General features: G+C 32.0%; 1 protein-coding gene, 1 long non-coding RNA gene and 2 pseudogenes across 3 annotated transcripts; 1 reads left to right on the forward strand and 3 right to left on the reverse strand.

Moving 5' to 3' along the window:
- Positions 1 to 3,684: 3,684 nt before the first annotated feature.
- LOC104771828 (abscisic acid receptor PYL11 pseudogene) lies at positions 3,685 to 4,419 on the reverse strand (annotated as a pseudogene). Its single transcript, XR_015593705.1, has one exon. The product of XR_015593705.1 is annotated as an abscisic acid receptor PYL11 pseudogene (transcript).
- A 1,904-nt stretch (positions 4,420 to 6,323) lies between these two features.
- LOC104772871 (abscisic acid receptor PYL12) lies at positions 6,324 to 6,809 on the reverse strand. The gene has a single exon (XM_010497429.3). It carries the CDS (start codon positions 6,807 to 6,809, stop codon positions 6,324 to 6,326), a length of 486 nt encoding a protein of 161 aa, XP_010495731.1.
- A 1,976-nt stretch (positions 6,810 to 8,785) lies between these two features.
- Positions 8,786 to 9,349, reverse strand: LOC104772872 (protein LIGHT-DEPENDENT SHORT HYPOCOTYLS 9 pseudogene; annotated as a pseudogene).
- Positions 9,350 to 14,144: 4,795 nt separating this feature from the next.
- Positions 14,145 to 15,574, forward strand: LOC147919786 (uncharacterized). Its single transcript, XR_015592480.1, has 2 exons — positions 14,145 to 14,204; positions 15,242 to 15,574. It is a non-coding gene; the product is annotated as an uncharacterized LOC147919786 (long non-coding RNA).
- Positions 15,575 to 25,985: the final 10,411 nt, after the last annotated feature.

Raw genomic sequence — 25,985 nt, forward strand, 5'->3', positions numbered from 1 at the left:
CGACACCAAGATCCGGATCATCAACGATACCAGCTTGCTGGTTCACGACAGCCTGCTCATTGACAACAGGTTCAGGAATCATGTTTCCTTCTGCATCAAGCTTTTGGCCATGCTCATTGCGCAAGTGGCCCTCTTGATCCCTCAAAACACCAGCCTCATCACGCATCAGAATGATCGTATTAACCATCTTCAGAGATTTAGCTGCTTTTCTATTCTCACGCTCAAGTTTTCCCAACTCTTGGTTTGACAAATTCACAGTAGGACCAGATTTGTTGCTCCTTGTGTGAGGTCTAGGAGGCATGCACCTGAAACACCAAAGAGAAGAAAAACAAAAACGTGTAAGTAGAAAATAAAAAGAAAAATTTAGACGAAATTAAAAACTTAAATCTAATGGTAGAATCAGAGAGTCCCCGGCAACGGCGCCAAAATTTGATATGCTCAAATTAACCCTAGAGCTACTCTCTCAAATTAAGAGGTCAATGCAGTACTTAGGGGTCGAATTCCACAAGGACTCAAGTCTACACAATAAATTGTAGAGTTTTTCAATTATGCTAAACAAATTGAATTGAATTAAAATAAAAGCAATGCAAAATATTAAATAAAACTTGTTGTAAATTCAGAAGATCAAAAAGCTAAGCCTAGGGAATTTCTCAGGAAATTATGAAATATTAAATCAATCAATAAATTAGGATTCAAACAATTAAGAACATATCTAGAACTCTAAACACTTTTGTAAATTAAATCAGTTCTCACTGCAAATAATATCTAAATTTAAAACCAGAAAATCCAAATCTCTTTGTAAAATTCTAGGTTAAAAATCAGCAATAAAATTAGGTTTAGATTGCTCACAAAATTATTAAATCAAATCTCTTTGCAAGAAATAATTTTGCTCATCAAAAGGTTTTATCAGGAAAATCAATTATATTCTCATATCAATTTATTTTCCTAGGGTATTAATTCTAGATGGCCAATCAAGGATTAATATGAAGAACAACCTAAGATGAAGATCTAGATAGATAAAGAATCCTAAATAAACAGATCTAATAATTCATAAAATCCCTTTGAAAAACCCTAAACCTAACAAGCAAATTACTCAGACATAATCAATGAAGAACAAGACATAATTCTGAATAATAAGCAATAGAGATTAAAAAGAGTAAGAAGGAGTTTATAAATTCTTCTCTACAAAGCAGATCTCTCTCCAATAGCTCTCAAAAATCTCTCAGGGTTGCAGGAAAAATAGAACTTGATAGAATACAACTTAAGGGTTTTGAAAACCTAAAAACTATATATATATGTCCTAAAACACGTCAGGGACTAGTCTTGCAAATATGGAAAACTTTGGGTAATTTGTAAAACTTCCAAATTTGGCTCTTTTCTCGTTGGCAACAAGGGTGTCGATCGATGCTCTCTAGTGTCGATCGATGCCCTCTCTCATATTCGACTCCAAGCTGATTTCCTCCAGATTATTGCTCCAAAATGATCCAAACTGCTCCACTTTGCTCCTTTCATGCTAAAAACTTGTAAAGACTCAAAAACAATCTAGAAACAAATGAAAAGACACTAAAAGACTCCTTATATCATGGTTAAAAACCACAAAAACCATGATATATCAGTCTCAACATCCCTTTCTTTTTCCTTTTGAGATGCTTGATACAGATCGGTCGAATGTTTTGGAATACGACAGGTCTGATACCAATGTCCTTTCATGCCGCATTTGTAACAAGAACTTTCACCTTGTTTCTTTAAAACGCGACCAACATTATTGATTTGAAGATGCTTGTTGGTTTTTCTTGCATTAAAGTTATTAGGATAGAGACCCCTTCCTTTTCCTCTTCCACGACCTCCTCCACGGCCTCGTCCGCGTCCGCGTCCTCGTCCTCGTCCTTGCCAATTATTATAGCTGGATGTAGTAACATTCACTTCTGAAAGTAGAGCTGATCCAGTTGGACGAGTTTGATGATTTGTCAGTCATCACGAGCTCATTATTTTGTTCAACAACATGAAAAATTTGCATTAATTCAGAATATCTAGTATACCCTCTTTCTCGATATTGTTGATGCAGGAGTACATTTGAAGGATGAAAAATTTGGAATGTTTTCTCGATCATATCATAATCGGAAACTTCTTCTCCGTAGAGGGCCATCCTTGAAGTGATTCCAAACAAAGCGGAATTGTACTAACTTACACTTTTGTAATCCTGAAACCGCAGGTTTAGCCATTCATGTTTGGCTTTTGGTAAGATCACTTACTTTTGGTGATCAAACCTATCTTTGAGAGCGATCCAGAGATCTACGAGATTTTCTCTCGTGATGTATTCATTTTTTAAACCATCATGGAGATGGTGATGCAAAAACATCATGGTTCTTGCCTTTTTCTCTTCTAAACCCGTTTCTGACGGATCGAGGGTTTTGAGAAGCCCATTCCCTTTTGGATACATTTTAACATCTAATGTCCATGTCATATAATTTTTCTCAGAGATATCATGGGCGGCGAATTCAAGCTTTGCCAAGTTTGATATGATTACTATATAAATAATAAAACAATTTGTTTAGTATAAAATTTTATGAAACACTTTTGTAAAATCTTGTTTTAGTAATAAATATAAACTATTAAAAAAATTTATAAGCTATGTAATATATTCATAAATTAAAACAATCATTTTAGGAGGCATAGCCTTCCATATGATTAAAATATATAGATCTGAACATATGATCAAGGAAGCAGAGCCTACCATTATGATCAAGAATGTAGATCCAAATGATCAATAAGGCAGAGCCTACCATTATGATCAAAAAGTATGTAGTCTTTTACTTAATAAATAATACATATAGTAATATGCATATAAACTAATGAAATTTAAACAATTTTAACATAACTTAAATGTTACCTTAAACGGATTACGGATCGAGCGTTGATCGTGCTGATAACGTGTTGTGAACTATATTATAAGCTTGGAGGTAACAAGATGTTTATTATGAGAAGAATCAAAAGAGAAGAGATCTCGAGAGATGAGTGTATGTACTATGTAGTTTAGAGAGAAGCTAGAGAGAAGCTAGAGAGAAACTTAGAGAAAATAGTAAGACTTCTTACTACTCTTTCTCTTGTACATAATATTTATAATAGGAATAAACAAAGACAAGTATAGATAGGTTGGTGACAAGTGGTGAACAAGTGTTACATACAATACATGAAGGAAGACACTTGTTGTGATGAATTGCATGAGGAGAGACATTTGTGGTGATGTATACTCACACTAATTTTATAACAATATGGATCTAATCTTAAATGTAATCTCTAGCACAAGTAGAGGCATACCCACACAATATAGTACTATATAGTATATACAAAAGAGAACTCTTGTGGACCAAAAGAAGAAGAAAGAAAAAGCCAAATCGTTCTACATTTATGTATTGACTTTCAAAGTTTGGACAACCGGAAAACAAAAACCCTAAATCTGCGGAGGTGAAAAGGACAGGGTAAAACTAGTTAACTAGAGATACACTTCTCATAGATATCTATTGTGGAAGATCCGATCCATTGTCATTCATACGAAAGCTCCGAGCCCACCAAAGAATCTATTACCATACCAAAATTGCATACTAGCGTTATTATAGTATTTGTACCTTTTGTTTTCAAATCCCTTTAAGATATTACAAAAGTTTGCGTGCAACAGAATAAAAAATTGAATTAAAAGAACAAACGTAACATACTAGGTAAACTAACATATACTCGATACATAAATATAATAAACATATTAGACATATACGTACTTATTTCCCATCGAACATGACTATTGCTTGCTAGTTGCCAAATTAACTTGTTATCTTAAACCTGATTTTAATACTTAAATACTAACACTATATTCTAAAAATTACAACTTTAGATGAGCCGCCATCTTTTCCGAGAGCTTAGCCAATGACTTAAGATTAAACCCAACGATGGTATCAGCAAAAGACGTCGTTTCCTCATTACTATTTCCGTCCGGCACATCCACCACATAACTCTCCACCACCACCGTCTTCTCCTTTTCCTCTGCCGCCACAAAGGCCATCGTTTTGGACCGGTAATTAACCAACCGATGATCACCACCTATAATGCTAATCACCATCACATGAGACTCATCGTCAAGTTCGTCTAATCTTTCTTGGCTGAACCCCGCCGGAAGCCCGGAAACCAACGTCACTTCACGGACGGAGCCTTCTCCTCCATCGCCGGAGCTTAGATTGCACGTTTTCACGAATTGTTTGTAGGCTTGAGGGTTATCAAACCGACGTAGTATTGACCAAACTACGGATAATGGAGCATCTATAGTTTGTACAAGTGTTGAACCGCACTTATGATATTCTTGAGAAGGTCCCATTTGTGTTTTCTGGTTATGAAACGAAAGTGTACTTTTTTCGACCGTTGTCTTGTATGATAATATCTTCAGATCTTAATGAAACTTCCATTGTTGTTTGAGTATTTATATGAGAAATATCTAGAACAATGCCGACAAAAATAATATGAGCTGTCCTTTTTGGTGTTACCGGGAAATCTTGAAGTAATACCAAGTAAAGTTTTTTTTTTATTGATACGCATAAAATAAAATGTGAAAAAAGAAAATTCAGGTTAAGGATTTGGTCTAAGTACATTGTAATATGCACATAAAAACAAAAGTTTTACAAATAAAAAGACTAATTAAATATCAAACCGTGTAGGCTGTAGTGTGGCATATGATGACTACGTATTGATCTATATTTGCCCCTATATTATATTTATATAACAAGAAATTGTAAACATGATGAACCTTTGTTTTGTAACGTCATTGTAACGAAGAATGGATTGCGGTTAAATTTGGAGGGTTATGACATGGACTGTGATAGAACTAGTGGCTTGTAGTGGATCCACGTAGTCGATTTCTTTCATACGAACCACACTTGTTTATCACACATTTATATTGTTAATAAATAAATAGTTGACAAAAAGGATAAACAAAAATAAATAAATAAGAAATAGGCCAAAGGAACCTACAATTTTAAGATCCTTACCCAAAATAGCATCACGCTTTTGTCTTTTCTTAGGACGGTAACGATAATTGAACCGGAAACAGATAAGCTAAACCAAATTGTGTTTCGGGTTTCCTTTCAAACACCTAATATTTTGATATGGACCATTTTCTTTCTTTCTAATGTTGAACTTTTGATTAAGACTTGTTGAAAGAATCTCAGAATCGCAATCTCACATTTTCAAATTTCTCACGATTTTGAGTCAATAAATTAGAGTCTAAGGATTCAACTTGGAGCAGTTTGAAGATAGAAGAAGAAGAAGAAGAAGAACCAGTTCTGATTTTCTATATGACTATACACTCTGCTAGTGCTACGAACCCATATCTAAAACAAAATATTGTTTATGATGGAAAATAATACAATATATAACCAATTAGTTTGACTTAAAAAAACCTTATATAATCTTCTGCATGCATTTTTCATCCAAAAGATTTTCAAATTATTGTTTTTAATTACATAATGTGAGGCGCATCTAATAAATTATAGGTTAATAATTAACAATTCTACGTTTCTAACAACAAGTTTTGACCAAGTTGTCGGATAATTTAAGAACAAAAAATAGAGTTAGATACTTCGATAAATATATCCAAGTAGATTGTTTGCATATAAAATATGAAAGATTTAGAATAGCCCAACACATATTATTAAGAATCAGTAGTAATCGAATATGCTCAGTAGTATTTCATTTTCAGGTGCTAATCTTCTTGGCGTCGCACTTAGTCAAGCTGCTAAACTCAACTCAAGCATCCGACCATTTAGGCTGCAAATGGTTGCATAAAATTGAAAGAGTTAGAAATATTAAACTGAACAAAATTGGGTTGAACATTATCCAACCCATTCATCTCCAAAATAGTAGTTGAACAAGTTGAACAAATTTGCTGTAGGATTAGTTTATTTTTCAACTTTTTAAGTTGAATGGGTTGAATTGTTTTTTCCAACTTTTTCAACCTCTTCTATTCAAATGGTGAAACTTAGTTGAATAATTTTTTTCAACTTCTGTAATCTTTTCAACTGTGCAACCACTTACACCCTTAGTCAAGCCAGGACATTGTCGAAGATCGTCTTCATTCATTTCACTATTTGATAAATTCATTTTTTCTATTTATATTCAAAAATATAATTATTTCACAAGACATATAAACACATAGACTGATACTTGAACATACAATAAAATACATGGTTATAGAAATACCTACATTATTCCCCGTCTAGTAAGGCTAATTGCTATGTAAAACTTCATGAAATAAGAGTTTTGAATTCTTTAAAGTTCAAACTCTAAAAGTGAGCCATCATCTTCTCCGATAATTTAGCCAATGACCTAAGGTTACACCGAACGATAGTATCAGCAAACAACGTCGTTTCCTCCTCAGTGTTTCCATCCGGCACATCCACCACATAACTCTCCACCACCACCGTCTTGTCTTCCTCCTCCTTCGCCACAAACGCCATCGTTTTCGACTGATAATTAACCAAACGATGATCACCACCAATAATGCTTATCACCATCACATGAGACTCATCGTCAAGTTCATCTAGCCTTTCTAGGCTGAAACTTGCCGGTAGATCGGAAACCAGCGTGACTTCACGGACAGAGCCTTCTCCTCCATCGCCGGAACGTAATGCGCACGTTTTCACGAATATTTTATATGTTTTCGGGTTATCAAAACGACGTAGGACTGACCATACTAGAGGTAATGGAGCATTGATAGTTTGTACCAGTGTCGAACCGCATACATGCTGTTCTTGAGACGATGTTTTCATTATTGTTTGTTTGGTGTTCTACAATTTTCCTATTCTACGGACCGTTGTGGTTGTTGTCTTCATATATTTCTAAAGTGGCAAGTATTTTATATGAAAAATATCTTTAGAACAAGGCCGACTGAAATAAATATTAAATTTATGACTTCACATTAATACCAAAAAAAAAAAAAAACTATGAAAACCTTTGAATAAGAAAATTTAGTTATATAAACTAACTATATGACATTTAACATTCGAGTAAAATACTTGGTTTACGTACATTGTGTAATACACATGCACATAAAACAAAGTACTATTTTTTTCTTTAACAAAAACAGCGTATGACATTGACAGCAAGTGTATGTTTATATGACAAGCAATTGTAATAGTTGTATCCAAAAATTTTAAGGAACAATTTGCTCTGTTATAACGTCATTGTAATGAAGAATTTATTGCGGTTAAGTTTGGAAGGTTATGACATGGAATGTGGTAAAGTAAAGTAGTGGCAAATAATTGTTCCACGTTGGTTCACACGAATCACATTTATTAATCACACATTTATATTTGTAGTATAAGAAACCATAAACATATAGTTTGACAGATGTTAAAAAGGAAGAAAAAAAAGTTGACAGATGTTTGTGTTGTGTCGTAATTTTGTTCTGCTTTCGGTTTTATTTTACTTATTGTTTTTTATAATTTTATTAAAAAATATGCGAAAATGATAGATATTAATTATTGATTACAGAGAAAAAAAATTGACGAGAAAAAAAACAAAAAAAAACATAGGCGTAGTCTAAAACGGTAAGTTTAGAAACAGGCCAAATGAGCTAAAAGTTATAGATCCATATATGCCAAACTTTATAGTATCACTCTTTACCTTGAGGATAGCCGATAATGAACCGGAACCGATATAAAACCTTAACCAGAATGTAATTCCGGTTATTATAGTTTTTTTCTAACACCTAAGGTTTGCAAACAACCAATTATTTTTGTTGTCCACTCCAAATTTAAATTTTATTTTGAAGTCATCGAGACTGAAACTTAGATATAGACTGACAAGAGAACCTAAAACTCAATCACAATCCCACATTCTCAAATATCTGATGATTTTGAGTTTTGAATCGAAAAAATAAAACAAAAACATTATCCAAAAACTGAACAAGGATCCGTTTATGAGTTCACTTAATAGCGATCAGAACAAGAAATTAATTTGGTTTCGAGAAGACTTTTCCAAATATGAATTTTTATTACCGGTTTAGCTTATTTTATTAGCGGTTGCGATCTACAGATTATATATGGGATAGAAGAGCTCGGCCCATATATATTTGGCCTTACATCAATAGTTCATTACATATATAGTAAGTATAGAACTAGACTCAAAATTAAATTATTTTGATCGAGTTGGAGGAGGTGTCCAAAAAATTGGAGGATGTGTCCCAGTTCTGATCGAGTTCATCTTCCCTCTCTTTTAGTCCTCTTAATACTCTCTATATATCTTCAAAAACAAAACACAAAATATTACAAAAACATTAGAACTGATAACTAACGCATACTATTCGCAGAAACATGACCAAACTCTTCTACTAAAGTTTTCAAAATCCTATCTAGGATTGATAGTTTTCAGACGTTACGTATATCATTTAAGAATTCTTACTATTACATAACGAATGCTCATTAACTAATCAAGCCATCTTTAAATATCACTGATAATTTAATTAAGTATAGACGTATAGTTATCGATTTTTCGTTTTAATTAAAATGACAACAGAGGAAAAGCAAGTATTATCACATTAATCACCATTAGGGGTTTTATAAACAACTGGACTGAGTAAATTTCTTAATTTTTGTTTTCATTATAGAATTGAAGTCTAATGATTGAGTGAAATCTAATAATGTGAATCAAAGAAGGAGAAATTATAATAAAAAATTGATCACCTTATATTGAAAATCTATATGATTTAAAAAAATAAATAAAAATCTATATGATTTCAAGTAGACTAATTACGACTATGATTGTGACCCGAAGAGTTTGATATATCTTTCTTTCGTACAACGTCGTTTTTGGTCTTCAGTCTCTTTTTCTTACTATATGGGATTCCACACGAGCCTTAGCTTGAAACTGTCTCACTTCCCTCATATGAATTTCCAAACCGGTTATTATCGGATGATCTACCACCGTGTTCTTCATAAGCAGCTCTCAACTGACCGACCAAAGAATCTAAGCTTCCCCAAGCTTGCTTGAGAGGACATGTGCAAGGCGACGGTGGATCAGGTTGTCCAAAAAAGACACAAACTTGGTTATGGGCTTTAGTTTTCCCAAATTGGTCTAAATATTTGAGGAAGCTTAGGATATGTGTGTGGTCGAATTGAGAGATTGTCACGGGTGGATTTAGGGTTTTAAGGTATTGTAAGAATGTATTCCAGTCACGACGTTTCTGTGATTCGTAGCGGCTAAGTTGTGGTGGAAGCGGTTGAGGTGTGTGGTGGTGACTGAAGTTAGAAAAGGAAGAAGGTTGATCTGGTGGATTGTGAGAGGACATGGTGTTAGAGTAAGGAAAATGTAATCAGTTTGGAGTAAAGTTACAATGAAGGAAGAGAACGAGAAATCTTGGAAAAAAACTATCGAGGGAATATTGCAATGAACAATAATTCGAAATATATGGATATATAATTTCTAAAATGAAGATTTTACTTATTTATTTATTTATTTTTTATTTGAAAACGTCTTAAAATTTTAATTAGTTAATTGACAAATGTCGTAATCTAATTAATCATAATTTTTTGCGTGTTAGATTCTATATTGAAACATCAAACTTTACCGTGAAATCTAATCAAAATTAATGTGTTAGGTTGGAATGCATCCAGCTTTATCGTGTCAAAATCTAATCGTAAAAATTAATATGCATTGTAATATAGTTAATTAAAAAAAATTACGCATAGGAATCTGATGAAACGTGTCTAGTTTTATAAAATAGGATCTATATGTGAGTATATTTAACAAGTACAGTAAAAATTCTATTAATAATATAATGGAACTATATATAGGTGCATAAATGTTGGTTTGTCAAATCAATACTGATAATATATACATCACTACATAAGGACCCGTCCGATGTGCGAGTTTAAAGTTTTGTAAATAAAATAAAATTTAATAAAAAAATATTAAAATTTATTGTATATTATTTAGAAACTTTTTTTTGCTATAATACACTGATTTATATCTATATACAAATCTTTTATGCATCTTATCATTAAAAGTGTATTTTTTACACCTAGGTATATTGTATGTTACAAATATATTATTTACCACGTAGAAAATGGCTACATGAACAAATTAAGTCAACTATTATATGTCTCTTTACTTTCACTTTTGCATAGTTTCTTTACTCATTAAAATTGTTGACTCAAAAAAAAATTGGAATAAAAAATAAATTACATCACAATAGTGTATGACTAACCATAGAGAAAACCTCAGTTCTGTCCTCCTTCTTTATGGAGAGAACCTTGCGTCCAACCTCCTCCACCATAGAGAGAACCTTTGCTCTGCCTTCCTCCTTTGGGGAGATAACCTTGCGTCCAACCTCCTCCACCAAAGAGAGAATCTCGGCTCTGCCCTCTTCCTGTGTGGAGAGAACAGGTTCACGTCTTTTAGCCATCTCTAAGTGGCTTGCTCCAACAACCAATGAAACTAAAGACTCTTTTCCAACGTCACAAAATCTTTTGATAGTAACTAATGTTAAATTTCCCAATGTATTCATGGAAGTTTCTTTGACAAACCATGATGTAGCCTCTGTCTTCAAGCTCCTATAGATCTGTCAACAACAATTTATGTATTTCTAATCTATCTATATTTGTTGTAGGTTTGTGTTTGATTAGCCTATTTTATCCAACCATTAGGTTGATGACATTCTCCTCTTTATCTTCTTTTGAGATTGAACGAATGGTAACAATTATGTTTTCACAGCAAAAAGGTCTATGACCAACCAATCAAGGTTGGGAAATTAGAAAAAAAATTAATTTGACATAATTAATGAAATAATAAAAATTATAAGCACGTAATATATGAATTTCAAATAATTCAAAGATGAAAATATAAATTAAATAAAACAATCTAAAACTACTACAATAAATTTTAAAATATAGTATCAGAAAAATAAGATGCATATACTAATCTTCCATTTTTCTTTTGGTTAACATTTAATCTTACCTATTCCAAACTGAAAAAGTAGAAAGTAGGAGTATATTTTGGTTTAAAAAAATAAGGAAATTTGTCTTCCCATTAAAAAAGTTTGACCAATAGAACAAAGTTGAAAGAAATATTTATGAATAATTATTATGTTAGATGAATAATATGAGACGTTCTATGTTTATATAGAAGTGAGTATTTACATTTTTTAAAATTATTAATTTTCTGTATATTTTCCTTATTCCCTTTTCTATTTTATGAGAAAATTTATTCCAATGAGCTCATTGTTTTTTTATAAATATTTCTTGCTTCCCACTTTCTTGTAAGACGTACTATCGTTCGACGATAAGAACGCTTTCTGTTTAGTTGATCTAGTGTTATATAATCTCTGTTGTTATCTTGCATTTGTGTATTCATATTTTTTTTATGCTACATGTCCTGCAAATTAATAGAAATAATAATAACACCTTGAGAAATTTGTTAATCCCAAAAACCTTAGTTATTATGCATAAGAAACTTTGTTAACACTTCAAAGTCAAAGATTGCATAGTATGCATTATGAAATTGAGAAAAGAAATAAAATTCAAAGAAACGACGACGAAAACACGTGGTAATATCTAGAAAACTTTTTATATAGTTGCTTCGATTAGACAACAAACAAATTGCCTCCGAGACTTGTTCAAGAACAATGATGTGTCAAACAAAATGTTAATAAAAAACAAAGAATAAAATTTTCCCAAAAAAAAAAAAACCTAGTCAAAATTATTTTGTTTGGTGAAAATTATGCCATCATCTCTTTGCTTATATAGAGGTGTGTATTTACAATCCTTTTCCTTTTAGGATTAACAATTTTTTTTTTTAATATAATAAGATTACAATTATCTTATGCATCGTTTTACCAAGCTTGAAAACTGTGATTTCAGATCGTTAAAATTGACACGTGTCACGATCTGATGAGTTACTAACTTTAATATGTGATTTATGATCGTTAAAATTGACATGTGTCATGATCTGATGAGTTACTAACTTTAATATGTGATTTATGATCGTTAAAATTGACACGTGTCACGATCTGATGAGTTACTAACTTGGATATTTAATTGTTAAAACTGACACATGTCATGATTTGGTGAGTTTTTAACTTTGATCTCTGATTGTAAAATATAACACGTGTCACGATCTGGTGAGTTACTAACTTTGAGAACCGAACTTTATATAATAAGATATATATAGTGGGAGATTCAAAGAGAGAAACATGGTATGAATATTATGAACTTATGATGTTTGAAATTATCGTTTTATAATCGTTAGGGAGTTTAATTTTGAAAATAGAACAATATTTAAATCAGTTTTTTAAATATAACTTTGACAAAGAAAAAACAACTTAATTAATGGGTCAATTTGCTGAATAACCATATTCACAAATTTAATAAAGAATATAACATATTAATTAAAAAAATTAGAAGAATAGGATGAGAGGTAGATAGAATTACCGTTTTGGTGTTCTGGTTACTTGGTAGGTGGTGGCTGGTGGTAGCCGGCGGCCGGTGATAGCCGGAGTTCTTGGAGGTCGGAGGTGACCGGATTTAGTCGGAGTTCGGATGTCACCAGAGTTCGCTGGAGTTCGCCGGAGTTCGCTGGAGGTCGGAGATGACCAGAGTTTGCCGGAGGTTGTAGATGGCCGGAGTTCGCCGGTGGTCTGAGGTGGCCGGAATTTGTCGGAGGTTGGAGGTGATCGGCGGTTACTGGAGGTGGAGGTGGCCAACGGTCACGGAGGTCGGAGGTGGCCGACGGTCACCGGAGGTGACGGCCGATGGTTGGCGGTGGTGATTGGTAGAGGAAAACTAAACTTTAGAGGATAATACAATGTGAATCCTAGAGGTGATGGTGGCAATGGGCAAAAGTGGTGGTGGTGGCAAAGAAGTAAAGGTTGAGGTTGTGGCAAAGTTAAAATAATATATATTATAGTTTATATATTGTATATCATCTTTTAATGGTTAGAGTAGTTAGTTTTTGAAGTAGCTTCTTTTTTTGTATTTTGTAGTTGTAATCAGAAAACTGATGCGTTAGTAAAGCTTACCCTTAACTCCGTTGTACCGGAACTGGTTTAAACCAAATGAATCAAGTGAAAAGTAGTTAGTTTTTGAATGGAATCCCGTTTTCGAATTATAATTTTTTTTGTTGGTTATACAATAACAATGCAATTCCTCTTAATTAATTACTGTACTACTTTCTAGTTTTTGAAATATAGAGATACATGTACAATTTACAATCATGCCTGATTATAGAAATGAACGTCTCATTCTTTACTTTTCTTGGGGTTATCAATCAAACTTGTGATGATAAAACCTAAATGTTTTTAAGCTCCCAAACGATATTCAATTTTAGTAATACTAAATAAATAGTATGGCTGAAAAAAAAAAAACTAGTATGGCTAATTTTATATTGAAACAGTTTCCAAAAATGCCAAGGACCAAATAAATGTATATGACTAGTTTTTTTCTTCTTTTTTCTAATAATTATTTATACGATAAATCTTTTTTTTTTTTCGTTATAGTCATATCGTCGCCATATCATAGAAGCAAAGACAATTAACTCGACGAAGTAGGCGCCTCAGAAATAATCAAAGGTACATCATTCGTAAAGTCTATATAAAGAAACATATATTATTCTTGTTTCTCAATATGAATGATTATTTAAGCATATAGTAGTCTAAACTCTAAAGTGAACGACGCACAATGTGACTTACGAATTTCTATTGGCCGCTCCAAAAACAAAAACAGAGAAAATAATTTTATTATATAAAGTTGGATTTTGAAAGTTAGCCATTAGCAAGATTTTGACATGTGTCAAGTTATTAATTTCAGATTTTAACATATATAAAAGTTAATATTTAATAAAAGAAATTTGATCACAACAAAAATAAAAAGATAATTATCAAAAATAACAGAATTTATTAAAAAATACAAAAAATTTAAATAATTATATGGAGATTATATATATATTCATAAATTTCAAAATTATAATATTATTTACTTATTTTTAATTTTAAGTTATTAATTCTACAAAAAATAGAAAAAAGGATTAAGAAAAATATACAGTTAATTATTAATTTCTAAATTTTGTAAAAACTCACTTCTATATAAACATAGATCGTCTCATATTTAAATAATTTATTCAAAAACACTGCTTTCAATTTTGTTTAATTGGAAAAACTTTTAAACGGGAAGGTAAATTTTTCTTATTTTTTTTAAACCAAAATTTTCTCCTACTTTCTCCATTTTTCAGTTGTGAATATGTAAGATTAATATATTCACCCAAAAAAAGTTTAATATATGCGTCTTCTTTTCCTAATAATGTATTTTAAAATTTATTGTAGTATTTTTAGATTGTTTTATTTAATTTATATTTTCATCTCTGAATTATTTGGGATTCATATATTACCGTGGTTATAATTTTCTATTGTTTCTTTAATTATGTCAAATTAATTTTCTTCTAATTTCTGAACCTTGATTGGTTGGTCGTAAATCCTTTTTTTTTGTTTGCAAACATAATTGGTACCATTATTTATTCAATCCCAGGAAGATAACAAGTAGAAGCTCATCAACCTAATGGATATATAAAATAGGCTAATCAAACACAAGCTTATAACAAATATAGATAAAGAGATTAGAAAAACATAGATAGTTGTTGATAGATCCATAGGAGCACATATTTCACCAGCTTATAACAAATAGACAGTGACACCCTGGTTTGCGGAAATGTTTAAAAGAATTAATTTGGGCCACATATTTCACCAAAATGCACTTATTTTTCCGGTCAAGGGTCCTGAGAGAACTTCATGATGGGTGACTTCTTGGAAGTAATTGTCGGAACTGTGCGAGTGAGGACAAAACACAGGAAAATATCATTTGTTGATTTGTAGGGTCGATAAACAAGTTTTTAAAGCCTCCCAGACGTAACAAAATGGCCATCGAATATGGATGGGTCCATGAGACAGGAATATATGTAGGGCCCACTTAGGAAGGTCGGTCCATGGACTGAGAGTGGACATAGGCTCATTAAGCAAGGTGGCAGTTGAGGCGTTACAGAGACAAATGCTACATCATGGTGTCTCAAAGACACTTCCACGAATATATTGGAAAATTTAACATTAGTTACTATCAAAAGATTTTGTGACGTTAGAAAAAGATTTTTACTTTCATTGGTTGTCGGAGCAAGCCATTTTGAGATAGCAAAAAGACGTGAACATGTTCTCTCTACACAGGAGGAGGACAGAGCCGAGGTTCTCTCTATGGTGGAGAAGATTGGATACAAGGTTATCTCCCCGAGAGAGAAGGTGGAGGAGGTTGGACGCAAGGTTATCTCCTCAAGGGAGGAAGGCGGAGCCAAGGTTCTCTCCATGGTGGAGGAGGTTGGACGCAAGGTTCTTTCCATAAGAGATGAGGGTGGAGCCGAAGTTTTCTCCATGGTGGTCATACATTATTGTGATGATATATCATTGATTAGTATATTATGTAATATATTTTTTATTCAAAATGTTTTTTAAGCCAATAATTTTAATAATTAAAAGACTATACAGAAGTAAAAGTAAAATAGTTGTCTTAATGTATTCATATGGATATTTTCTAAGAGGTGATAAAAAATATATTTGTAATATAAAATATATTTAGATGTAAAAGAATACACTTTTAATAGTAACATACATAAAATATTTGTAAATAGGTATAAACCAGTGTATTATAACAAAAATAAAATTTATAAATAACGTACAATCAAATTTGAATATATTTTTGTTAAATTTATTTAATTTATAAAACTTTTAATCCGTATATCGGACGGTCCTGTCTAGTAAAATAAAATATATGTAAAGGTCCGGCATCTTATAAGGGCATCGAACCATAGTCACGTACGCTTGACAAGTCTGATTGCGTGATCGGAAAATCAGAATCCGATGAATAGAACCCCTTGAACAAGATACGTAAACAAAGATCATAAGTGGGGGCAATATCTATTATCTCTACATGCTTTTAGGCTGCATCCACTATATATCAACAGTTCAAAAGATAGAAATAGTCCACTCACGGACATGGGTCCATATGTTTCACCTGGGATCCCTTATTATGCACCCGTTTCTATTTTAAAACTTCAATATATGAATAGGTGAATCGTATTCTTGTTTTTATACTATCCTCTCCATTATAAATTTGTGGAAACGACTTTAACTATTGACTGATAAAAAGAGGTTATAATTAGTTATATATACTTATACTTCTGTTACAAAATCTAATATATTAAAGGAGAAGTCGAGAGAGCTCACAGCCAATCTCACAAAAATTGACCTCTTTTGCCCTTAATGAAAAATACCCTTAAAAATATTTCGGAGAAGCTTTTACTCTCTATTTAGGTTGCTGAAACGCACCATCCTCAGACTCAAGATTACTAATTTGCCATTAATGAGATTCAAAACTGGACCTTTTTACCCTTTTTTAAGTCTTAATTTAAAAAAAAAAAAAAAAAAAACGAAAATTAAAAAAAAAAAACGAATTTTGTTTTACAAAATCGGAAATCTAATATATTTACACAATATCTCTTTAAAAAAAATGGAAGATAAATATTAGAATATATTACAAATATTTGTTTAAAGAAAATTTCTATTTTTTTAAAATATTAAAATAGTAAAGATAATTATGACGATTTTCCTTCTAAGCTATATATATATAGAGGCTCAGCCAAAACAGTAGAAGTCGGATTCATTAAGCTAAACATATATTTTGAGATTATAATGTTTCTTTTGTATTATTTTGGTTCTAATGAATCAACTTTACTATTATGTGAAAAATTTCTATTTTTTTTAAATATTAAAATAGTAAAGATAATTATGATGATTTTCCTTCTAAGCTATATATATATAGAGGCTCAGCCAAAACAGTAGAAGTCGGATTCATTAAGCTAAACATATATTTTGAGATTATAATGTTTCTTTTGTATTATTTTGGTTCTAATGAATCAACTTTACTATTATGTGATTTTGATTTTTTTTTTTCATGTTGATGTACTATCCATATGCTTTGGTGCTTTGCATGATTAATTTTATGCTGCTATAATTTTTAATTATTATGTTGAATCATATCAAAAGTTTTACTCATTTTGTACTGTTTGGCTGTGTTTTAGGTGTACCTGCCATGGACCATGGATGGTTTTTTGTATATCAAAAACAAGATTGGACGAACAAGTTGATGAAGCAAGCAAAAAAATCAAATCGGTAAAGTATTTTTAAGAATTGTATTTTTTTTTATATAGTGGTGATTGTTATTCAATTTTATTCTCTTGGTTAAACATGATCATATTTTTATTCCATGATTTTTTATTCTACAAGAAAATGAGCAAAGACAACTTTTGACAATTTTATATAATTCATCTGATACTAATTTTTATGTTTTTTTTTTTTTTTTTGTAGTGGTTGTTTGGAAAGCAAGATCAAGCAATCATAGACTTTGTCTATGGATTCTCCATCTTTAAAAATTATAGGTTGTATTATTTTCTATATTTTGTTTTGTAGTTTAGTAATTTGAAATAAAATTTTATATGTAACCTAATACATATTTTTTTGTTTCAGTTGAATTCATGGATGATCATTGATCATAATTGTGGATCTACACAACTGAATATAATGAAATTCAGGTATTAATTTGTGCTAATCTGAATTTTCATTTTTTAAAAATAATATTGTTGCTAATGTTGTTTTTGTAATAATTATAGTTGCAGAAAAATTATGGTGGATTCTGTTCATAACAAATTTATGGTAATTTTTTAAAAACTTGGATTTCTTTCTATTTACAAATAGATTTAAATTATAATTATTTTTATATGTAACCTATTACATAATTTTTTTTTGGTTCATCATAATTGTGGATCTACAAAATTGAATATAATGAAATTGAGGTATTAAATTTTGCTAACCAAATCTTTAATTTTTTTAAAATAATATTGTTGCTAATATTTTTTGCAATGATTATAGTTGCACAAAAATTATGGTGGATTCTATTCATAAAACAATTATGGTAATTTTTTAAAAACTTTGATTTCTTTCTATTTACAAATAAATTAAATATTTTTTATGATTAATATTTAAATAAATATTTGTGACTAATATTTCTTCATAAATATTTGTGACTAATATTCCTTCTTCTTCTTAAATTGATAGTAAGAAGAAGGAAGAAATATTAATTGGATTCAGGACTTTATATCTCAGAGATTTTTCAAGAAGGAAAGAGATAAAGGAAGATTAGGAAGAGTTTTTTTTAAGAATTTACAATTATTGTTTATTTGAAATTGCTTTGGATGTATAAATAATATATAATAAATAGTAAATTTCCCATTTGTTTAATAAAAAATCAGAAATCTAAATTTTATGTCTCATTTAAAATTTTAAGGTAATAGAAAATAAATACTAGAATATATTACAAATATTTCTTTGAGAATATCCCTGTTTTTAAAATTAGTAAATTTCTACAGACCTTTTGTTTCACTTTTAAAATTATTTTTCTTTTAAAAACGAAAATTAGAAAAAGAAAAAAAACAGAAATCAAATATTCATATCCAATTTAATTTTTTTTTAAATGGAAAAATAAATATTTAAATCTTTTGTAAATATTTGTTTCAAGAAAATTTATATTTTCTAAAATGTTAAATTTCTATAGATAATTATGACGGTTTGATTTGGATAGAAGAAATTGAAAATCTTGAGAGGATATACTACAAATATCCATTTAATTTGATGATATGACACAATCTTTTGTGATCTCGACAAAATCTCATAGGGTTGATGTAAATCTATGGAAACCCCATGTTGTTCCGGCTAGATACTCTATCACCAAAAGGAGGAACACAGATTCTAAATAAGACAAAAGGTCCTGACAATTAAAATTTATATATATTGAAAATAGAAATGAGTAATTTTAACAATTTATTTTTCTTTCACTTTAAAAAATAAACTGTTTAAAAAAACGAATTATTATTTTTTAAAAGAAAATTAGAAAATCTCAAAAATAAAATAATCGAATCCATTTTAAATTATTAAAAATGGAAAATAAATACTATTTTTGAAGATTAAATTATAGCTTCTCTTTTAGTTAATTCTTTTCCATTTACATTTTTGTTGGAATCCTTTTTAGCCTTATAATTAATTTATTTTTTAGTTTGTTAAATTAGTTGAACTATTATTTAAAAATATATTTGCCCACAGAAATTTATAAAAGAATTGAATTAGTGATATATTTGACCACAAAAAGTTTGGACAATAATTCTTTTTAAAAAAAGTTTTTTCCCGCACAAGTCAAATTGTTATTTGGTTAATTGAATGTAATTTATTTTCGCAAAACAAAAATATAAATAAGTGTTTAACTTTACTATTGTAGGTCTAATGTTGACACTTGCTCAGATTGAAAATATATGTTTAACTAAAATAGAATTGATGTTGCGAACGAATGAAACGTCTCTTACGGCATTTGAGAAAATGCCTAAACCAGATAATAGTATGATGAACACAGGTGTAAATAGGCTTATCGCAGATGAGAGAGTATATAAGCCTCATAAACAACAGGAATTGTACAATTAGTTGTTATCTATGCTAACTGAGGAGCAAAAACGTGTTTATGAAGAAATCATTCACTCTGTGAATCACGATAAATATGATATGTTTTCTGTTCATGGATTTGGTGGTACTGAAAAACTTTCTTGTGGACTATTCTTGGTGCTGATATAAGGTCTAAAGGTAATATTGTTCTGAATGTTGCTTCAAGTGGTATAGCTGTTTTGCTTTTGGAAGGTGGTAGAACGGCTCATTCAAGATTTGGTATTCCAATCAATCTTAATGAATATTCTGTGTGTACTATCGTTGCCGAATCGGATCTTGCTGACTTAATTAGAGAAGCAAAGCTCATAATATGGATATTGAAGTAATAATTTTAAGAAATACTAATATTAAATATATATCTAAAATTCCATCTTTATTTTTTTATTTACAGGTGAGGAGAGACGATATCTTAGGTCTGATAGTATTGAAACGTCAAATACAAGTGCTCATGATAATATGATCTACACTCAGGAATTTCTAAACAGTATTCAAGTTTCTGGATTGCCAAGTCATGTTTTAACGTTGAAAATAGGAGCACCTTCATGTTGCTAAGGAATATAGATCCTAAGGGAGGTTTGTGTAACGGTACAAGGTTAATTATTACTTAGATGGCCAATCATGTAATCGAAGCAAGAATCGTGACAGGAAAAAAAGTTGGTGATAGAGTACTTATCCCTAGGATGTATATTAGTCCACCTGATGCAAAGTTTCCCTTACGTATGAGGCGGCAACAATTTCATGTTACTGTGGTGTTTGCAATTATTATAAACAAAAGTCAAGGTCAGACACTAGAACATGTTGGATTGTTTTTACCGAAACCTGTTTTCACACATGAAGAGCTTTATGTTGCCTTCTCTCGAGTCACAACCAGAAAAGAATTCAAGGTGTTAATTACAGATAAAGATGGAAAATGCCAGAATAAAACTTTTAATGTTGTTTTCAAAGAGGTATTTTGAGACTGTATAATGATGGTTTGTAGTTGGATAATTGTTTTGGATATTTAGACTTGAATTATATTTCTTCTCTTAAATATAGTGATTTTTAATATCTTTAACATTATCTCTATTTTATAGTCAGATATAGACTTTCACATTGGAGAAAACCATTTTCTAATTTAGACTTATTCTATACTATAAAATAATAGATAAATACACTGTAGATGGTATAAGAACATATTATTTAAAATTTTCACATGATTATATTTTATTTGGTTTCAACAATGTTGTTTGAAAACATATAATTGTTAGCTGTATCATAAAGTGTATATATAAATTTACATCATATCTTTAACTACAAATTTTACCTTTAATCTGTAATTATATATACTAGGATTTCAGCCCATACGTTATCGTACGGGAAAATGAAAATTTAAAATGACTAACTTTATGGTAATTCTTTAACTGTATAGTATAAAAAATCATAAATAATGACTAAGATTAATCAACCAAATAGTTAAATAAAATATTTGTTTTATATATAAAATGAAAAATCGATTCAGTGAAAATGAGAGAATTATGTTAAACATATATAAATCTAAGTTTACTGAATCATACTCAGATAATCAATTTTGAAAGATATTAACATTAAAAAAATTAATCATTATTCTATCAAAATTTATAAAAAAATAATAAGAGAATCAGGGAGAAAGAGCTACAGCTGCAACAAACTAAATTGACTAAAAAGATAAATCTATAAAAAATTAGAAATCACAATTAATTACCTAAATTAATACTTGGAAGATCAATACAGGTAGATGGAAAACGACACCAAATAAAAGTTAGATGAATAAATCAATAAATAAAACAACTCAAAAATTTTTAACTAAAATGAGTGAATCAATGTTGATTAATGAATTGAAAGAAAATAATACTTATAAATTTTAAATTTGGAGGTGTTAAACAATACTCAAAGAACAAAAACTCTTTTCAAAGTCCATAATATATATATATATATATATATATATATATATGTCCATAATAAATGTGAACATTGAAAGTTGTGAATACAGCGAAAAAAACACAATTGTTGGATCAAAATATTACAACTTTAAAGATCATTAATAAATTTAAACAGTTAGATGAGATAACAAAAACAATCTTATCTCTTATATTTAAATTGACACCTAAAAGTGAGTTTTCTATAATATATAAACATATAAATCTATGAAAAATTAGGAATCACCTAGATTAATAATTGGAAGAGATAATTGATGCATGAATAAATGGAAAATGACATCAAACAAAAGTTATATGAAGGAATCAATAAATAAAACAATCCAAATTTTAATAAAGATGAGTAAATCATGTTGATTAATAAATTAAAAGAAAATAATACTTATAATTTTTAAAACTTGGAGGTGTGAAATAATACTCAAAGAACAAAAACACTTTTCAAAGTCCATAAAAATCTGTATATATATAAAAACAAAAAGGTGTGAAAATAAAGAGGTGTGAAACAAAAATGTGTAAAACAAAAAGATGCGAAAACTGACAAGTGCAAAGATTGAAAGCTAGGGTACGACGAAGAAACACAATTATTGGATTAAAACATTGCAACTTTATATAAACAAAAAGGTATAAAACAAAAAGGTATAAAACCTAACGAGTGCCAACATGGAAAATTGGGGATGCGACGAAGAAACACAATTGTTGGATCGAAACTTTGCAACTTTTGAGATCATTAACAAAGGGTGAGATAATTAATAATACTCAAAGAACGAAAACTATTTTCAAAGTCCATAAAGATATGTATATATATATAAAACAAAGACGTGTGAAGACAAATAGGTGTGAAACAAAAAGCTGTGAAACAAAATGATGCGAAAACTAACAAATGCAAACATTGAAAGGTAAGGCTATGACGAAGTAACAGAATTGTTGGATCAAAACATTGCAACTTTATATAAACAAAGAGGTGTAAAACAAAAAGGTGTGAAAACTAACGGGTGCCAACATGAAACGTTGGGGGTGCGACGAAGAAACACAATTGTTGGATCAAAACTTTGCAAATTTTGAGATCATTAACAAATGGTGAGATCAATAATGATACTCAAAGAACAAAATTGTTGGATCACAATGGTTGGATCACAACTTTGCAAATTTTGAGATCATTAACAAAGGGTGAGATCATTAATGATACTCAAAGAGCAAAAACTGTTTTTAAAGTCCATAAAAATCTGTATATATATAAAAACAAAAATGTGTGAATTAGAGGTGTGAAACAAAAAGAAACAAAAATGTGTGAAACAAAAAGGTGAAAAAACTAACAAGTGCAAACATTGCAAGCTAGGGGTACGACGAAGAAACACAATTGTTGGATCAAAACATTACAACTATATATAAACAAATAGGTGCAAAACAAAAAGGTGTGAAAACTAACAGGTGCCTACATGGAAAGTTGGGGTGTGACAAAAAAACACAATTGTTGGATCAAAACTTTGCAACTTTTGAGATCATTAACTAAGGGTGAGATCATTAATAATACTCAAAGAACAAAAACTCTTTTCAAATTCCATAAAATTTTGTATATATATAAAAACAAAAAGGTGTGAAAACAAAAAAGTTTGAAACTAAAAGGTGTGAAAACTAACAAGTGCAAACATTGAAAGCTAGGGGTAAGAGAAGAAATGTGACAACCCGTCCCGCGGACCCCACTAGCCCACCGCTAGCTGCCCCAACGGACCGTCCGTGGACCCCACTAGCCCACCGCTAGCCGGCCCAACAGACCCCAAGCTGGCCCTGCAGGGCATCGATCCTAACCCCTCACTGGGCAAATGGAACTATTCATCCAAATCCACAGTAGGTTATTGGTGTACCAGGCGTTCCTCGAACCCTGGTCCCCACCCTTTAACAACCTTCCCACAGGACAAGCTGTCACCAATTGAGAAAATGAAACAACCCGACCCTTTTTTTTTTTTAAATAATTAAATACAATATAAACAACTATGCAGCCTATACTACTAAATTAAACAAACCCAAACCACGACTCCTCATTAAACCAATAACAACCAGTACACACAGTGGAAACATACCAACCATACAAAACCATTACAACATCAATACAACAACAATCCTAAGCATTCTATCCATCAACCTAGCATATCTCTATCCAAGGTTCCAACAACATATCCAACAATCCAATAACACACAAACGAGACCCTAGATCATCCTCCTCCTCATCGCTATGATTCCACAACACAAACCTGAAACTCAAGATCCTTTCTCCTCTTATCAGCATAGCTCTTCTGCCGATCCTGAGCCTCCTTCATGTTCAGCCTCAAAACCCGAATCTTCTCCGAGGTCTCCTGAACAAAATCTGCACCAAATATGCTCCTCTCCCCCACCTGAGTCCAACATAATGGTGTACGACACAGCCTCCCATACAGGGCCTCATAAGGAGCCATCCCAATACTAGCCTGGTAGCTGTTGTTATAAGCAAACTCCACCAAACTCAAGTGATCTGCCCAATGACCACCCCAATCCAGCACACACATCCTCAATAAATCCTCCAAAATCTAGATCGTCCTCTCTGACTGACCGTCAGTCTGAGGATGATAGGCTGTACTCATATGCACCTTCGTGCCCATCTCCGCCTGAAATGCCTTCCAGAACACCGAGGTGAACTTGGAATCTCTATCAGACACAATACTAGCAGGCACACCGTGCAATCTGACTATCTCCCTCACGTACTTCTTGGCCAAAACCGCTGCTCCATCAGTTTTCTTGATGGCCAGAAAATGCGCAGACTTAGTCAAACGGTCCACAATGACCCAAATAGCATCAAACGTCCTCGACACAGGCAAACCTACCACGAAGTCCATCGTGATCAAATCCCACTTCCACTCTGGAATGGGTAAACTCTGTAATAAACCACCAGGAACCTGATGTTCCGCCTTCACCAGCTGGCAAGTATCACACTTTGCCACCCAGTCAGCTACGTCCTTCTTCATCCCGACCCAGTGATAATACCGCTTGAGGTCACGGTACATCTTGGTCGCTCCTGGATGAATAGAGAACTTGCTCGAATGAGCCTCTCTCAGTATCTCCTGCCTCAAATCCTCACCCTTGGGCACACAGATCCGACCATGCACAAGGATAGTACCATTAGCAGAAACCTGATACTCTGCACCCGCAGCCTTAGAGGCATTCACCAGCCCCTCATCACTCTCCTGAGCTAACCTCACTCTGCTCAACAAATCTGCTCTATCAACTGCCTCCAAACCCAAAGGTTCCTGTGAGATAGCACACAAACTCAATGCACTAATCTCACCTACCAACACCTCCATATCCTGCTCCTGAGCCGAAGCCACCCGCTTCCGACTCAAGGCATATGCAACCAGATTAGCTTTACCAGGATGGTAAGCTATGTCCAAATCATAATCCGCTACTAACTCCATCCAACGCCTCTGTCTCAAATTCAGCTCAGGCTGAGTGAAAATGTACTTCAGACTCTTGTGATCTGTAAATACCTGTACCTTCCCACCATACAGATAGGATCTCCAAATCTTAAGAGCAAAGATCACTGCTGCCATCTCCAAATCATGAGTAGGATAATTAGCTTCATGCTTCCGACCCTAGGTTGTGTTATTTTGTTGGTAGTCGCCGTTTTTGAGAGAAGGAGAAAGAGAGAAAAGAGAGAAAACGTTTCTGTGACTTTCTGGGTTTGTTCTTGGAGTTTTTGGAGAGATCTGAGGCTGTAGGAGGGTTAGCTGTTGCTAGAAATGAAGGGGGAGCTTCTGGAGGTGTTGTTTTCCACGTTTCTCAATCCAATCTTCCTGTTCTTGAGGTGAGTGCTTGACCATGGTTGATCTAAGCATGAGATCTCTCTTGTTTGGGTGTATTCTTTGTTGTTTGTGTTGTTTTGTTGCTTGGGTTCGTTGCTTTGTGATTCCTAGTGATTGCTGAGGTCATTGGGTGAGTTTGAGACGGATTCGAGATGTTTGGGAAGGAGAGTTCGATGTTCGGATTCGCGCAGATCGTGTCTGCAGGAGAGGCATCGATTGACACCAGGAGGCATCGGTCGACACCATTTGGAAGGGCATCGGTCGACACCGTTTAGCATCGGTCGACACCATTGTATGTAGCATCGATCGACACCGTGAGGCATCGGTCGACACTGGTCTCAGCCGAGACTTGTTTTCCCTGGTTTGATGTATTGTTGTGTGTTGTTTGTTTTGCTTAAACTTGAGGGTCTCATATGCTTGTGTGTATAACCTAGTAGATGGGAGGACGGCCTCACTAAGTATTTATGATAATACTTACGCATCTCAATTGTTGTTTGTGGTGTGCAGGTAAAGGGAAAGTGTGATCGTGGAATCAAAGGCAATGAGGAGGAGGGTGTTCTAGAGGCTTGATTGATTGTGGTCTAGCTGGTG

Source organism: Camelina sativa, chromosome 20, assembly GCF_030686135.1.
Source record: "Camelina sativa cultivar CO46 ecotype springtype chromosome 20, ASM3068613v1".
In the NCBI taxonomy this organism is placed as follows: Eukaryota; Viridiplantae; Streptophyta; class Magnoliopsida; order Brassicales; family Brassicaceae; genus Camelina; species Camelina sativa.

What these genes read in the sequence shown, in the direction of transcription:
- LOC104772871 (XM_010497429.3), bottom strand. Translation starts at nt 6,809, where the DNA reads ATGAAAACATCGTCTCAAGAACAGCATGTATGCGGTTCGACACTGGTA.